The following is a 12,499-nucleotide window of genomic DNA, read 5'->3' on the forward strand; positions in this document are numbered from 1 at the left end:
TGGCTCCTTCTCTCGACCTCTCCATGGTCTAAAATTTTCTGATAAATTAATCTGGTAGAACACTAGATGAAAAGCAACTTATTACAATGACTTGAAAATTAAAATGATCATGGCTGCTGGAAATGTGAAATAAAAACAAATGTTAGAAACCCTTTGCAGTCTGGAAGCATCTGCAGAAAGAGAAATGTTAGCTGTTTCTCTCTCCATAGATGCTGCCAGACTGTGTTTCCAATATTTTCTGTTTTTCTAACTGAAAACTGGGGAGAAAGCCACTGTCTTCAGTCCCTGTCACAAACTCCATTACAAAGACACAGACTTTATCCATATCCATGGCACCTGTTTGAAACTGGACCAGACAATTCACAATCTTGCTCTCATTTCTATCCCCAAGATGTGCTTTGGGCCACATGTCCAACCCACAAATAGCTATCCTTTTTCCACTTCTGTAACATTTTCCCCACCTCAGATCATCTACTGCTGAAATAGTCAGCCATGCCTTTGTTGCTGCTAGACTTGTCTATTCCACATTGAGTCACACACCATAGCTCATCCCATTGTAAATTGCAAGTTATTTATAAATCTGCCACCCATTGCCCCTTCACCCATTGCCCCTATACTCCTTCACCCATGTTGGTTCCTGGTTAAGGAATGCCTCAATTTTAAATGTCTCCTTGTTTTCAAATCTCTCTATGGGACTGCCCTTTCCTGTCACTATTATCTTCACTGGGATATCTCTGCTCCTCCAGTTCTAGCCCTGAATTCAATTTGCATCTGTGCCAATAGCTACAAAAGTCTAACTTCCTCTGTAACTATTTACCTTTGTTAACATAGAACAATACAGCATAGGAACAGGTCCTTCAACCCACAATGTCTGCGCTGAACACACTGCCGCATTAAACTAATTTTCTTCTGCATGTACACAATCCATATCCCTCCATATTCATGCTTCTATCTAACAGCCTCTGAAATGCCACTATCACATCTGCTTCCATCACTCCCCCTGGCAGCCTGTTCCAGGCACCTACCACTCTGTTTTAAAAAAAAAATTTGCCCTGCACATTTCTTTTAAACTTTCGCCCTCTCACCCTAAATGCATATCCTCTAGTACTTGACATTTCTGCCATGGGAAAATGATTCTGATTGTCTACCCTATCCATACCTCTCTCATAACCTTATAAACCTCATGTCCCCGATACTCCAAAGAAAACAACCCAAGTTTGTCCAACCTCTTGTTATAGCTCAGACCCTCTAATCCAGGCAGCATCCTGTTAAACCTCTTCTGCACTCTTTCCAAAGCCTTCAAATCCTTCCTGTAATGGGGTAACCAGAATTCCACACAATACTCCAAGTGCAGCCAAACCAAAGTTTTATATAGTACCTCAGATAGTGCTTAGTTAAGATGCACCTTAGGACCAATCTCTTGGGTGAAACATTTGGTCATGCACTAATATGCCCTTGAATGATTTGAAACAGTTTAGGGTGCCTCATATCAATAAATACATTTTGTTTATTGGCCTGTGCAGAACACATCTTTCACTACAGCCCCACCAGAGAGCCACTTACCTTCTGAGGCACTGCTTTCATCCTGACAGCTCAGGAAATGGCAGTTTCAAAGTGGCTTCCCAACTCTGGTTACCTTAATGCAATTAAGGTAATAAAAATTTGTATAGGTTTCTGAGAATTGTATGTGCTTTAGGCTTCAATCTTTTTTTAGATCTTGGTGTAGGCTGGATTTTCTGTCTGGTTTTCCCTGCAGTACGGGGAGCCTAGTTTTTCAACTGACTTTCCTCTTATCTGGCCCTACGCCATCACCATTCCTTAAGAATGAATCCCAAAATATAGTGGAAGATTCAGAGTAAAGTTTTAGAAGAGGGAGAGGCTTAATACAGTCTACCCTACACTCTGATTATGTCCCTACATTTCATAAGCATTACTCTTGATCCTCTGGCATCGCCTTGATTACTGCCTTCTGCTCAACAGCATCCCTTTAAATAAATGGACATTCATTTCATACTCTTTGAACTGAGACACGGGGTACTTGGTCTGCCTTAAAAAATAAAATCAGATTAGAACTGGAAAAAAAATCAGTAGCCATAGTGCATGGTATGTTTGTCAATGAATGTTATGAATATTTTTATTTCAGAAGTGCAACTCGTGAATTCCAGACCATACCACCTGACCAGTAAAACACATAGCATGTTTCAGTAAAATCATGTGTTACTCTAATCATGACAGCTTTGCTGGAGGCATCAGATGAATAAAACATTAAAAAAGCTATCTTTCCATAATTATGATTTCTTTAACCCTTCCCCACTTTTTCCCTTCAATATCAAATCTTCAAAGAGCTGAACAATAAAACAAGGGCTGACTCTAATTTCAGGAAATGAGGAAATCATTGTGAATGGTGAGAAAGGGACTCTTGTTACCAGATTCAGCAAATGCATCCTAGAGAGTCCTCAGAGTGCTTGTGGTATAGATGCAACTGTCTGGGGAACAATGACAGTGACAGCTACAAAGGAGCTACTGCTGCTTGTAAACAGCATTCTAATCCGAGGCTGATGAGAACTCTAAATATTTAATTTGCAGGTGTGAAACCTCACTTTGTTGCCTACCATTCATTAAGATCTTAGTTGAATTATACAGCTACTCTACCACTTTAATCCCATATCCCAAAGTTTCCTTGGTTCTCTAAAATTTATCAGTTTTAACCTCAAATACACCATCCACTGAGTGAAGTGCAAGTGAACCAACTCTCCAACCTAACAAAGACATTAATGTTCTAGATTATCAATGGGAGCTTCAAATATCAGAGGTCCAATGTTCTAGATCTGTTCATGAATTTGAAATATAGTCAAGGATGTAACCATGGAAACAGATTTACATCCAGATAGGCACTTGCTAATTAGCAGAAGTAGAAGACAATATTTTAAAACAAAATGTTCTAATTTCCTGAATATCAGGATAGTGACTAACCATAAGTAGAATTCTGACACCTGGACAGTGGTAAAAGGGGTAATGGAAAACTTGATTACCATGGAGGGAATGAGTGCAAATTCTGCAAATATTTGTGGGAAAGAGATTCAAAATGTCCCTATATTGTCACCAGAGTAAGGTGGCTCTTGGCCTTACAAGGATTTCAGATGCACTGCAGTATTATTATTCTTCCATCTCTGCACAAAATAATCCAAGAAATTATCTGAATTATAAAGGGTCATTTTACAAGTTGAATCTTTCACACAGCAGGATGTTTCTGCTGGTGTTGATTCAGGGGAGATGTTTCTTTGGACACCAGGGGAAATCCTCTGGTCTGAGATTTTTGCACCTATATTCTAAGAACTCAAACAGACACAGCCCAGCACATCATGGACACCAGCCTCCCCTCCTTGGACTCTGTCTTTACCTCTCATTGTCTTGGTGTAGCAGCCAGCATAATCAAAGACCCCACCCACCCGGGACATTCTCTCTTCTCTCCTCTTCCATCGGGCAGAAGATACAGGTGCCTGAGGGCACGTACCACCAGACTTAAGGACAGCTTCTACCCCACTGTGATAAGACTATTGAACGGTTCTCTTATACCATGAGATGGACTATGACCTCACAATCTATCTTGTTGTGACCTTGCACCTTATTGCACTGCACTTTCTCTGTAGCTGTGACATTTTACTCCGTACTGTTACTGTTTTTACCTGTACTACATCAATGCACTTTGTACTAACTCAATGTAACTGCACTGTGTAATGAATTGACCTGTACGATCGGTTTGTAAGACAAGGTACCTCGGTACAAGTGACAATAATAAACCAATACCAATGTCTTATGTAAAGGACAGGAAGTGGGGGGGGGGGGGGTGGGAAATATGGCTGCCCAGGCAAGTAACTATTGTAACTTTAATAGATTTACAACAAAGTGGACAGATTCTAGAACAAAGCCTGGTTAGACCATATCCTAACCTCAGGCTTGAACTTCTGATAAACGGAGAGCATAAGCAGGTAGTTCTTACGAACAATTGTTGACCTGAAATGGTAACTGTGTTTCACTCGATAGATGTTGCCTGACCTGCTTAATATTCCCAGCATTTTCCAATTTTGTTCATAAGTTTCCTGCAGGTGAATCCTCTGCTCCAAGCATTGCTGTGAAGAAAGGTTGGAGAGTTCCCTTGTTCTAGCATCTATCCAACAGTCAAGCCTGGTACTTTGTTGGACCAGACAACCAGTTGGCAGTTATGTATTCTTCTGAATGTTGAAGGCAAGTTTGCAATCAAGACTTAGATGGATTAAAATCAAAATTAAAATAACTTCATTGTGAGATCAGATAAAAAAAATTCTGCTCACATTGTGTTAACCCAAAAGCATTCCCTTTCCAAGAACCTGCTAAGCCATGTAAATTGTGTGATGGTTGCATTCTGACCAAAAGAATTGTTGGCAGACTGGGCAGATGCACCTTAACACCTATGCTTGAGCTTATTCCCCTTCCCCTCCACCCCACCTCTCCCCAATACTTTTAAGGCTAACACCTCTGGAAATAGTGTTCCTCCAGTACTTCACTGTGATCAGGCCTTGGAATGATACTTGAACCCACAAATCACTAACACAGACACAAATTTGTCATCAAGTGAGACAAACCAATAGGTGGTACTATACAGCAAAACCCTGAAAAAGGGTAGTATCCAACATGTTAAGGCATCTTTCTCTCAGAGACAACACCTGCATACTTTCTTTTTTAAACATCCAAGAGCATGATAAGGTAATCTCATTGAAACATACAAACCTTTTACATAGCATGACGGGGTAGATACAGAGGAGTTGATGTATTCCTTGGCTTGGATATCTAGGTTTTCTCAGACCAGTCTCAAAATAAGGAGTCAGCCATTCAGGACAGAGATGACAAGGATGAAAAACACTACGATGCTGGAGGAACTCAGCAGGCCAGGCAGCATCCGTGGAGAAAAGCAGGCAATCAATGTTTCGGGTCAGGACACTTCTTCAGGACTGAAGATAGGAAAAGGGGAAGCCCAATATATAGGGAAAAGCAGAGCAGTGATAGGTGGACAGAAGAGGGGAGGTGGGGTGGGCACATGATGGTGATAGGTAGATGCAGGTAAGAGATAGTGATGGGGGAGGAGGGAAGAGCAGATCCACTGGGGGAATGGGTCAAAGGTAAGAAGAGAAAGGAAAAAATAAAGGTAGAAAAAAAGAGAGGTAGACTAGGAAAGGGGAGAAGAGAAGAAACATGGTGGTGGGGGTGGGTGTGGGGAAGGGGTTGGGGATTACTTAAAGTGGAAGAATTCAATGTTCAGTTCAGCTAGATTCCAGCATCTGCAGTCCTTTCTTTCTTGAGAGATGACGAGGAATTTATTTAGGCAGAGGGTGGTGTATATTTGGAATTCTCTACCTACTTCATCACTGAGTAAATTCAAGACCAAGATCAGTAGATTTTTAGCCTTCAGGAATCAAGGGACATGGGGTTAGTACAGGAAAGATGCGCTGAGGTAAGCAATCAGTCATGATGTTACTGAATGATGAAGCAAGGGAAGATGGGCCAAATGGCCTAATCATGCTTCAGTTTATGTTCTAATGACATCAGGATGCATCTTTGGAAGTCACTTAATGGACCAGTTAAAAAATGAAAGCCACTTTGAGAGTCGAGCTATTGTTTCATTGCTATTACCCCTTCTGACCACATACCTTCAACAGTTAGTCAGGTTCGTGGAATTAGTGTTGAGGCCCTGATTTAGATGACTACAGAGCTGCCCACCTGAGAGTCAAGAAACTGGTGGCTAGGTTATTTCCTCTTATTTATTAACTTAAAAATTATAAATGTGGAAAAGAATGGTATTTATTGTCAATGAACAGCAGTTCTAATCCTAGTAGCTTCAAGATTGTGAGATATCTTGAATCAATGCCTTTCTTTCAGTCTAATAAATACAACGCTACCGTCAAGTCTTCTATATTGAAAACATTACAAATGAAAGCAATGTATCTGTTCCATGTGACCACCATATTTTTGTTCAGTTTCAATACTAGTCAATTTGCTCTGCTCTCATTGGCCTATGTCATCTGGAAACACAGGATAACCTTGTTAAAGAAAGAACAGACACCTGGATAAAATATAATCAGTACAAGTTCAGTTAATTTCTTCAAAGAAACTCATCAGGCAAAGTCAGCAGAAAACTTAAATCTATAAAAATAAACAACAGCTGTTCCCTGCCATTCTCCACCCCTTATGTTTCCCAACAAATGGAACAAACATCTTGCAGGTCCTAGAACAGTCACACAATCCAGTCCATCTGAGTGCTGAGTGAACATGGCAAAAAGTTAACCCACCATCGTGGAGTTGTTAATTCATTGCTCTAACAGCAATGTTACTGTATTCACACTGTTTGCCATGATGCCTATTTTGGCTCTTTATTTTATTTTGATGCCGTGATATCCCTGGCAAGGTCAGCATTTATTTCCCACCCTAATTTACATTGAAGGAAGTGGCTTGCTGGAGTTTTCAAAGACCACAATGTTGATGGGTTAGAAGTCACATTAACATCAGTTATTGATTCAGCAATGTTTTTCATTTTACCTCTTCTGTGCCTCTGAGTAATAAGATTCTAGATTAAATCCTACTCCAGAGACCCAAGCACAAAAGTCTACAGCTGATGGAACAACAACACTCCACTGATCTGTCTGAGATGCTATCTTTCTAATGGGACATTAAACCACTCTCTCACTTTAATTATAAAAAAATGGAGATTCATAATGGCCATCTTCCCTCTCCACTCTTAGTCCTGATGTAGGGTTTCGACCCGAAACATCGACATCTCCTTCCCCCCCCTCCCCACAGATGCTGCTCGACTCGCTGAGTTCTTCCAGCTGATTGTTGATAAAAAAAATGGCATTGTTTAAAGAAAAAAAGAGCCAGGAAGGGATGTTAGAATCCCAGTTTATATTCTTTAACTAACATTGATTTAAAGATATAAGTAATCATCATCACACTGTTATTTCCAAATAAGCTATCATGCTTCCTATATTAAACAGAAACATCAAAAGTACTTCATTGGCTGTAAAGGATTATCCTGCAAGGGATAAGAAAGATGCTAAATAAATGCAAGTCTTTTGACTTCATTAAACTTGCATGAGGTGTATATCCACAGATCTTCCCTCAAGCTTACATTGGGTGATCAGGAAACTCCTGCAAAATTCCTTTCATAAAAATTTCATCCATAATCATCCATTTTGCATGTGCAAATTGTGTGTAAAAGCATTTCTTAACCCCACTTTGATAATGCTTTCAGTTATTTCTGGCTTTGATCATGGTCATTGGCTGAGACTCTTCCATGTGCAATGTACCCTGGAGCAACTGACATTTTCCCGGCGCCAGTCACACATCACACTGTTGGCAGACAATGAAGCTTTTGGGTCAACCTACAACCTTCAACAGAGAAACCAGAAGCATATTGCAGAAGATCAGCAATGAGACATCAATTAAAGGGTCTGCAGGACAATATCCATGGCTTGCACATGCATCTCCCAGCCTCAATGTTCAATGCTCAGAGTAATTAAAAAAGACATAATTGCTCATCTCTTCACTGTTCAAGGCCTTTTTATACAAATCACATTTAAGCTACATGTTGTGATCTCTGCCTCCTTGATAAGTTTGCATCTTGTGGTGACATGGAACCAATCCCAGCACAGGACTTGATTGGGGCAAACCATCACACAGAGGATGCTCAGACAGATGGGAGACCACTGTGTTCTTTCTCACCTCCATGGCAAATTGCAGGCAGCTGCTCTGTGGCTGGCATGGGAACAGTTCCTTTAAGGTCTGACACCCTTCACAATGATAAGATCAGCAATGACGCAACAAATGCAAGCTTTTCAAGCAGCTCCCAAAGGAAACTATATATCCCAATTTAGTGTAAGATTCCCTGCAGATTGTCATAGCTATTCCTGTCCTACTTCACAAATTTTTGCAAATGGATCTGATTGGGCCTTCATGCTATAAGTAACACATACTTAGCACACCAGAAGATGATGAAATCCAATTTCCAGTCTCCAATATCTTTTATGCATCAAAGGATCCTCCTAAACATACAAGGCATCTACCTGTTTGAGGCAGGATCAGCCACCTGGGTTGAAATGACATTGAGTTCTCTGCAACTAGGAACGGAGTAGGAGGTTGATCTGTTTTAATTCCCGCTTTGCTTGGGTTTTAAGTTCAAGCTTCCCCACCATCTTGACAAAAGCAAAATACTCAGTACTTTTCAATTTAATTTTCCAGTTGTAGAACGTTGCACAAGTTCATCATTAGTTCCCAAAGGGCAAAAATTAGCCAAATTCTTAAAAGAATTTTAAGAAAGCTACGTTAGCTAAAACAGTGGAATAACCTCCTATTACAAAAAAACACATTTGTTATTGCAGACCATCAGCCAGTATTTAAAAATGGAAGTTGAAACAGGTAATACAGGAAAGAAAACATCTCTATGAACTGCATTATGTGTGCCTGAGAAGGGAACATACAGAACTAAATGTAATAAACAGACCATGCTACCTTAACACTGGTGTGGCTGGTTTGGGTCTCAGCTTCAATGCAGTTGCTGTTCTCCTTTTTCTCTCGACGTGAAGAGGTACGTGTTGCACGACTCTGGTATGCCAACACAGAGGGCAGCGATTCAGCAGCATCTGTCTTGATAAAGAAGCCGTGGACTGTTGCTGTGCCTTGGGAAATGGTGGTGGTCTGATGTGGAGAATTTGATTCATCTGAATCTCTGCAGTAAATCACCCCACTTTGAGAGACATGGATACTAGGAGCACAGCCCATTACTCTCAGCTTAGCTCCAGCTGTTGGCTGGACACTCTCTCTCTCTCTCTTTCTGTACGCCTGTCTCTCTCTTTCTTATTGCCACACTTCTTCCAGTTAATCTGCCTCCCTTTCTTCGTCACTGATACATCGTTTGTTCTTATTGTTGCTATTTTGTCCGTATTCTATATTTTCCCTTTAATTTATCCTTCATCTGTCTTTAAAATCAATTGCCCTTCCTCTACACTTCGTTTTCTTGCCTCTCTCCGTCACTTTTCCCCTCTTATACCTTCTGTTAACAAATAACACGTCTACATAATTAAAATTCTGTGTAGCCCTAAAGGCTTGTCCATGCACCTTTAATCGATCACCAAACTGGTTTGCAGCAATATCATCCAGAAAATTAATTTATCATCGCTCGGTAGCCATGAACCTCTGAATCACACTCACATTGATCTTCTGCTTTTCTTCTCAGCAGAGATGATTGTGATAATAATCCACAAGAGGGAGAAAATATCTCTTGCAAATCCCAATGATTCATGTGAATAATCATCTGCTCTCCTTATTTCACCACGATGCTTCCATCAGAAGCTGCAATTATAATTCATCCATTCGCCTATTTGTGACGTCAGTGTAGTCCTTGACCTTTGACCTGGTCTCAGAGGCCATCCCAATTTCCCGTTAGCAACATCTAGGTGCTCTACCTTGGTTACCTGCCACTAATATAAGAGGTCTGGTTCAGGCAGATCAGCTTTTCAATTTCTCCGTCACACGTTATCACTGTGGTGATCCTCACTGTTCTTCGGATTCCAAGTAACAAGCTGATATGGCTCTCATACAAATCCAAAAGACCAAATAATTACAGCTGGATAGGTTGTTACGATTTATGCTGAATGCCAACTCTTACTTAAAGCAAGTATTTAACTAAAATAGCAGCCTATGGCAAACAGATAATTATATTAAGATTAATATTCATCCAGATACTGTGAAATGCATCCTTGTTTAAATTATCTTAATCATGTCAAACATGCTGAATGAATAGTGCCCTGAAATTCTGCTTCAGAATTAGATCAGTTTAGAAATGAATGATCTGAGAGCTACTGAATAACATTAACGCATACACACTGGTCATGTTGTTATCCAGACAAGAAGAAGCTGTCATAAAGCACCGGAAGAGGAGGGGCACTTTCAGTCTGAAAGGACAAATTTAAAGGGAAACTGTCTCACATTGTTATCAATGAACAATGGTGCTAGAAATATTTCATTAGCGTAACATTGTATACTACTGCATGGAAATGACAATACGTTATGGCATGATAATAAATATGTATATTTTTCACATATTCTTAGGCATAACACGGATTTTCTTTTCCACATTTACGCAAATTACAAATCAGTAAAAATCCAACAGTTAATCGACTAAAGATGTACCTGTAGACAATATTGACAAATCTCCTCTCAGATTGTTTTTCCTCATTTAAAAGGGGTGTCTGACATAACCCAAATCCCATTACCCAAATCAGTCAATAAACCAAGCTGCATAAATCAATACAACGAGTGTTTCCAGGGGCAACATTTTGTTTTTGTGTAGACCCTGAAGTGCTGAAAATCTGCATCAGGAATTTGAACAATCATGACTGACTGCTGGCAACTTCAATGGGTAGAAACTCTTTATATTTGGAAGGAATGGTTGAAGGAGAGGCTTGGTGATGATGGGAGCATTATGGTTCCTGGTATAGAGCTGAAGAGGAAAATTCACCCCTCTGTTTTCAATGAATGGGTGAAAGTATCTCCTGTCACAGACAAACCCAAATCTACTAAAGACTAGAAAGCAACAGCCAAGGATTAGACCAAATTCTGCATATCCCCAGCTGCTATTCACACCCACCTTGCAACTGGTATATAATCAAGTTAAACTGTATAGTCTATAAGCACAGGAAACAAGTGATGGTGGATCAAATGGGAACATTAAACCTATATGGGCATTGACTTAAGGGTTATTTGTTGTCAGTGAGGAGCTGAAGGTCACCTGTATTTATGTAGGGTTTTTCTATTTTTGATGAAGAGCCAGAGTTTAAAACTTACATTACCGTGTATGTCACCTTGCGAACAACTCGACCCAAAAGGGTAGCACCATCTTCCATTAGGGCAACTAACAAGCATCAACATGAGCCATCACTAATATGCTGCTGGATAGAAAATAATGGGGAGGGTGGTTGGAAGGGGGGGAAAATGCAAGTTGGGGTTGCCAAAATAAACTCTGACTTTTCAGCTCCCTGGTTTAGTTGAATTAATTCAACTTTCTTCCTGATTCTGTTGGGTTTCTTATCAAATGCCAATATCATAGAGAGATTGTTAGAATTGTGTGGGAGTCAGTAACTTTAATTGCCTGCATCCATTATTTTCATCAGGGATGATGGGTTGAAAATCAGGCCTCAGAACCTATCATTATGCACATAGTAAGCAACATAACTTACCACAAAATGTACAGGAGTAGTCTTGCTTTTCCTTTTAGCAAGGCATGCAGACTTCAATCCCTGTGGAATAATGGTTTTATCAGTGGAGGTATTGAGCGTCAGTGGTAGCTGCCTGGTTCTTTTCAACCCAACACAGAAAGGCAATGAAAAGTTTGCTCTCACAAAACTTCGACTTCCCATGGCTCCTTAATCAGATGTTTGCAACACTGTCAATCAAGCTAAAGACTGAAAAAGCATTTGTTATAGAAGAGCAACTAGACTGTTGTTGTAAAAATGTTCTTATTAGTCAGAGAAAACCTTGCATCAATACTGCACTGCATCATTACCTCATTACCAAAATACCCCATGGTCAATGAATTAGTTTCAAGCTGTAGTCACTGCTGTTACATCAACAAATTCATTACCATGGAGAGTTGACAAACTTATAATCAAACACATTTGGTAATGTAACCATATTCCATATTGAGCATGGACACACTCTGAAACATAGTAAACTGATTCACCATGGTGATGATTCTTTTACAAAACACTCATCAGTATTCCCTCAATTATTTTTACTCGTTCCTTCCCCTTCAAGAGATGTTTTTGGGGAAACCAAGCAATGTGTTCAAGAAATGAAATATCAAAGCGATGGGGACTTGATTCCAAGGCTGAGCAAATTAGTGATGATGACTCACAGAGAGCAAAATTTCACACTAAACCTCCCTGCAAGAATTATGCCAATGCAAAAGCCAAATTATTGACAGAACACTATTTAGGATACAGGGGAAAACTTTGTTTTTTGGTGCTCCTTTAGGGGAGTTTTGTGAGCTAGAGAGGGCTGCTTAAATAGAGCTGTATTTCTGTGCTTGCACTTAGGACAGGCATTTCTAGAGTGCACGGAAGGAAATAAACTGCCATGTTTACTGCAGGCAATGAATACATTCAAATTTAATTCACTGCCTGTTAAATGCTTTGTAATGTTTTACAAATATGAAACACATTTTGTACAAGTCAATCAAATATTTTCTTTTCTTTCCAAGCACAGGTCACCCCTGTGTTAGTCACTTGGGTAACAGTAGTCCATCCTTAAAGAATTCTCAAATCACTACCCAAATCTTTGAGGTATGGAATAAATTTGCTCTCAAGGAATTTACATGAAAGTCAAGGTCTATTTTTTTTCCAACTGTTATTTCTTGTCGCATGCACAGATGATGCAGCTTTGCATTACAGACTATTTGCTAGGAACGCAACAA

At 39.9% G+C, this 12,499-nt stretch overlaps 1 protein-coding gene across 2 annotated transcripts in view; it reads right to left on the reverse strand.

Annotated features, from left to right (window-relative positions):
* Nucleotides 1-9,057, reverse strand: part of pde8b (phosphodiesterase 8B) — a 162,780-nt gene extending 153,723 nt beyond the window's left edge. For both annotated transcript variants that reach the window (XM_052019127.1, XM_052019128.1), the window contains exon 1: nt 8,539-9,057. In XM_052019127.1, the coding sequence (XP_051875087.1) occupies nt 8,539-8,808 (270 nt within the window). In that variant the 5' untranslated portion in view covers nt 8,809-9,057. The remainder of the gene's footprint in view (nt 1-8,538) is intronic.
* Between the last annotated feature and the right edge of the window lie 3,442 nt (nt 9,058-12,499).

The sequence above is a fragment of the Pristis pectinata genome, chromosome 7, assembly GCF_009764475.1.
Source record: "Pristis pectinata isolate sPriPec2 chromosome 7, sPriPec2.1.pri, whole genome shotgun sequence".
NCBI classification, from domain to species: domain Eukaryota; kingdom Metazoa; phylum Chordata; class Chondrichthyes; order Rhinopristiformes; family Pristidae; genus Pristis; species Pristis pectinata.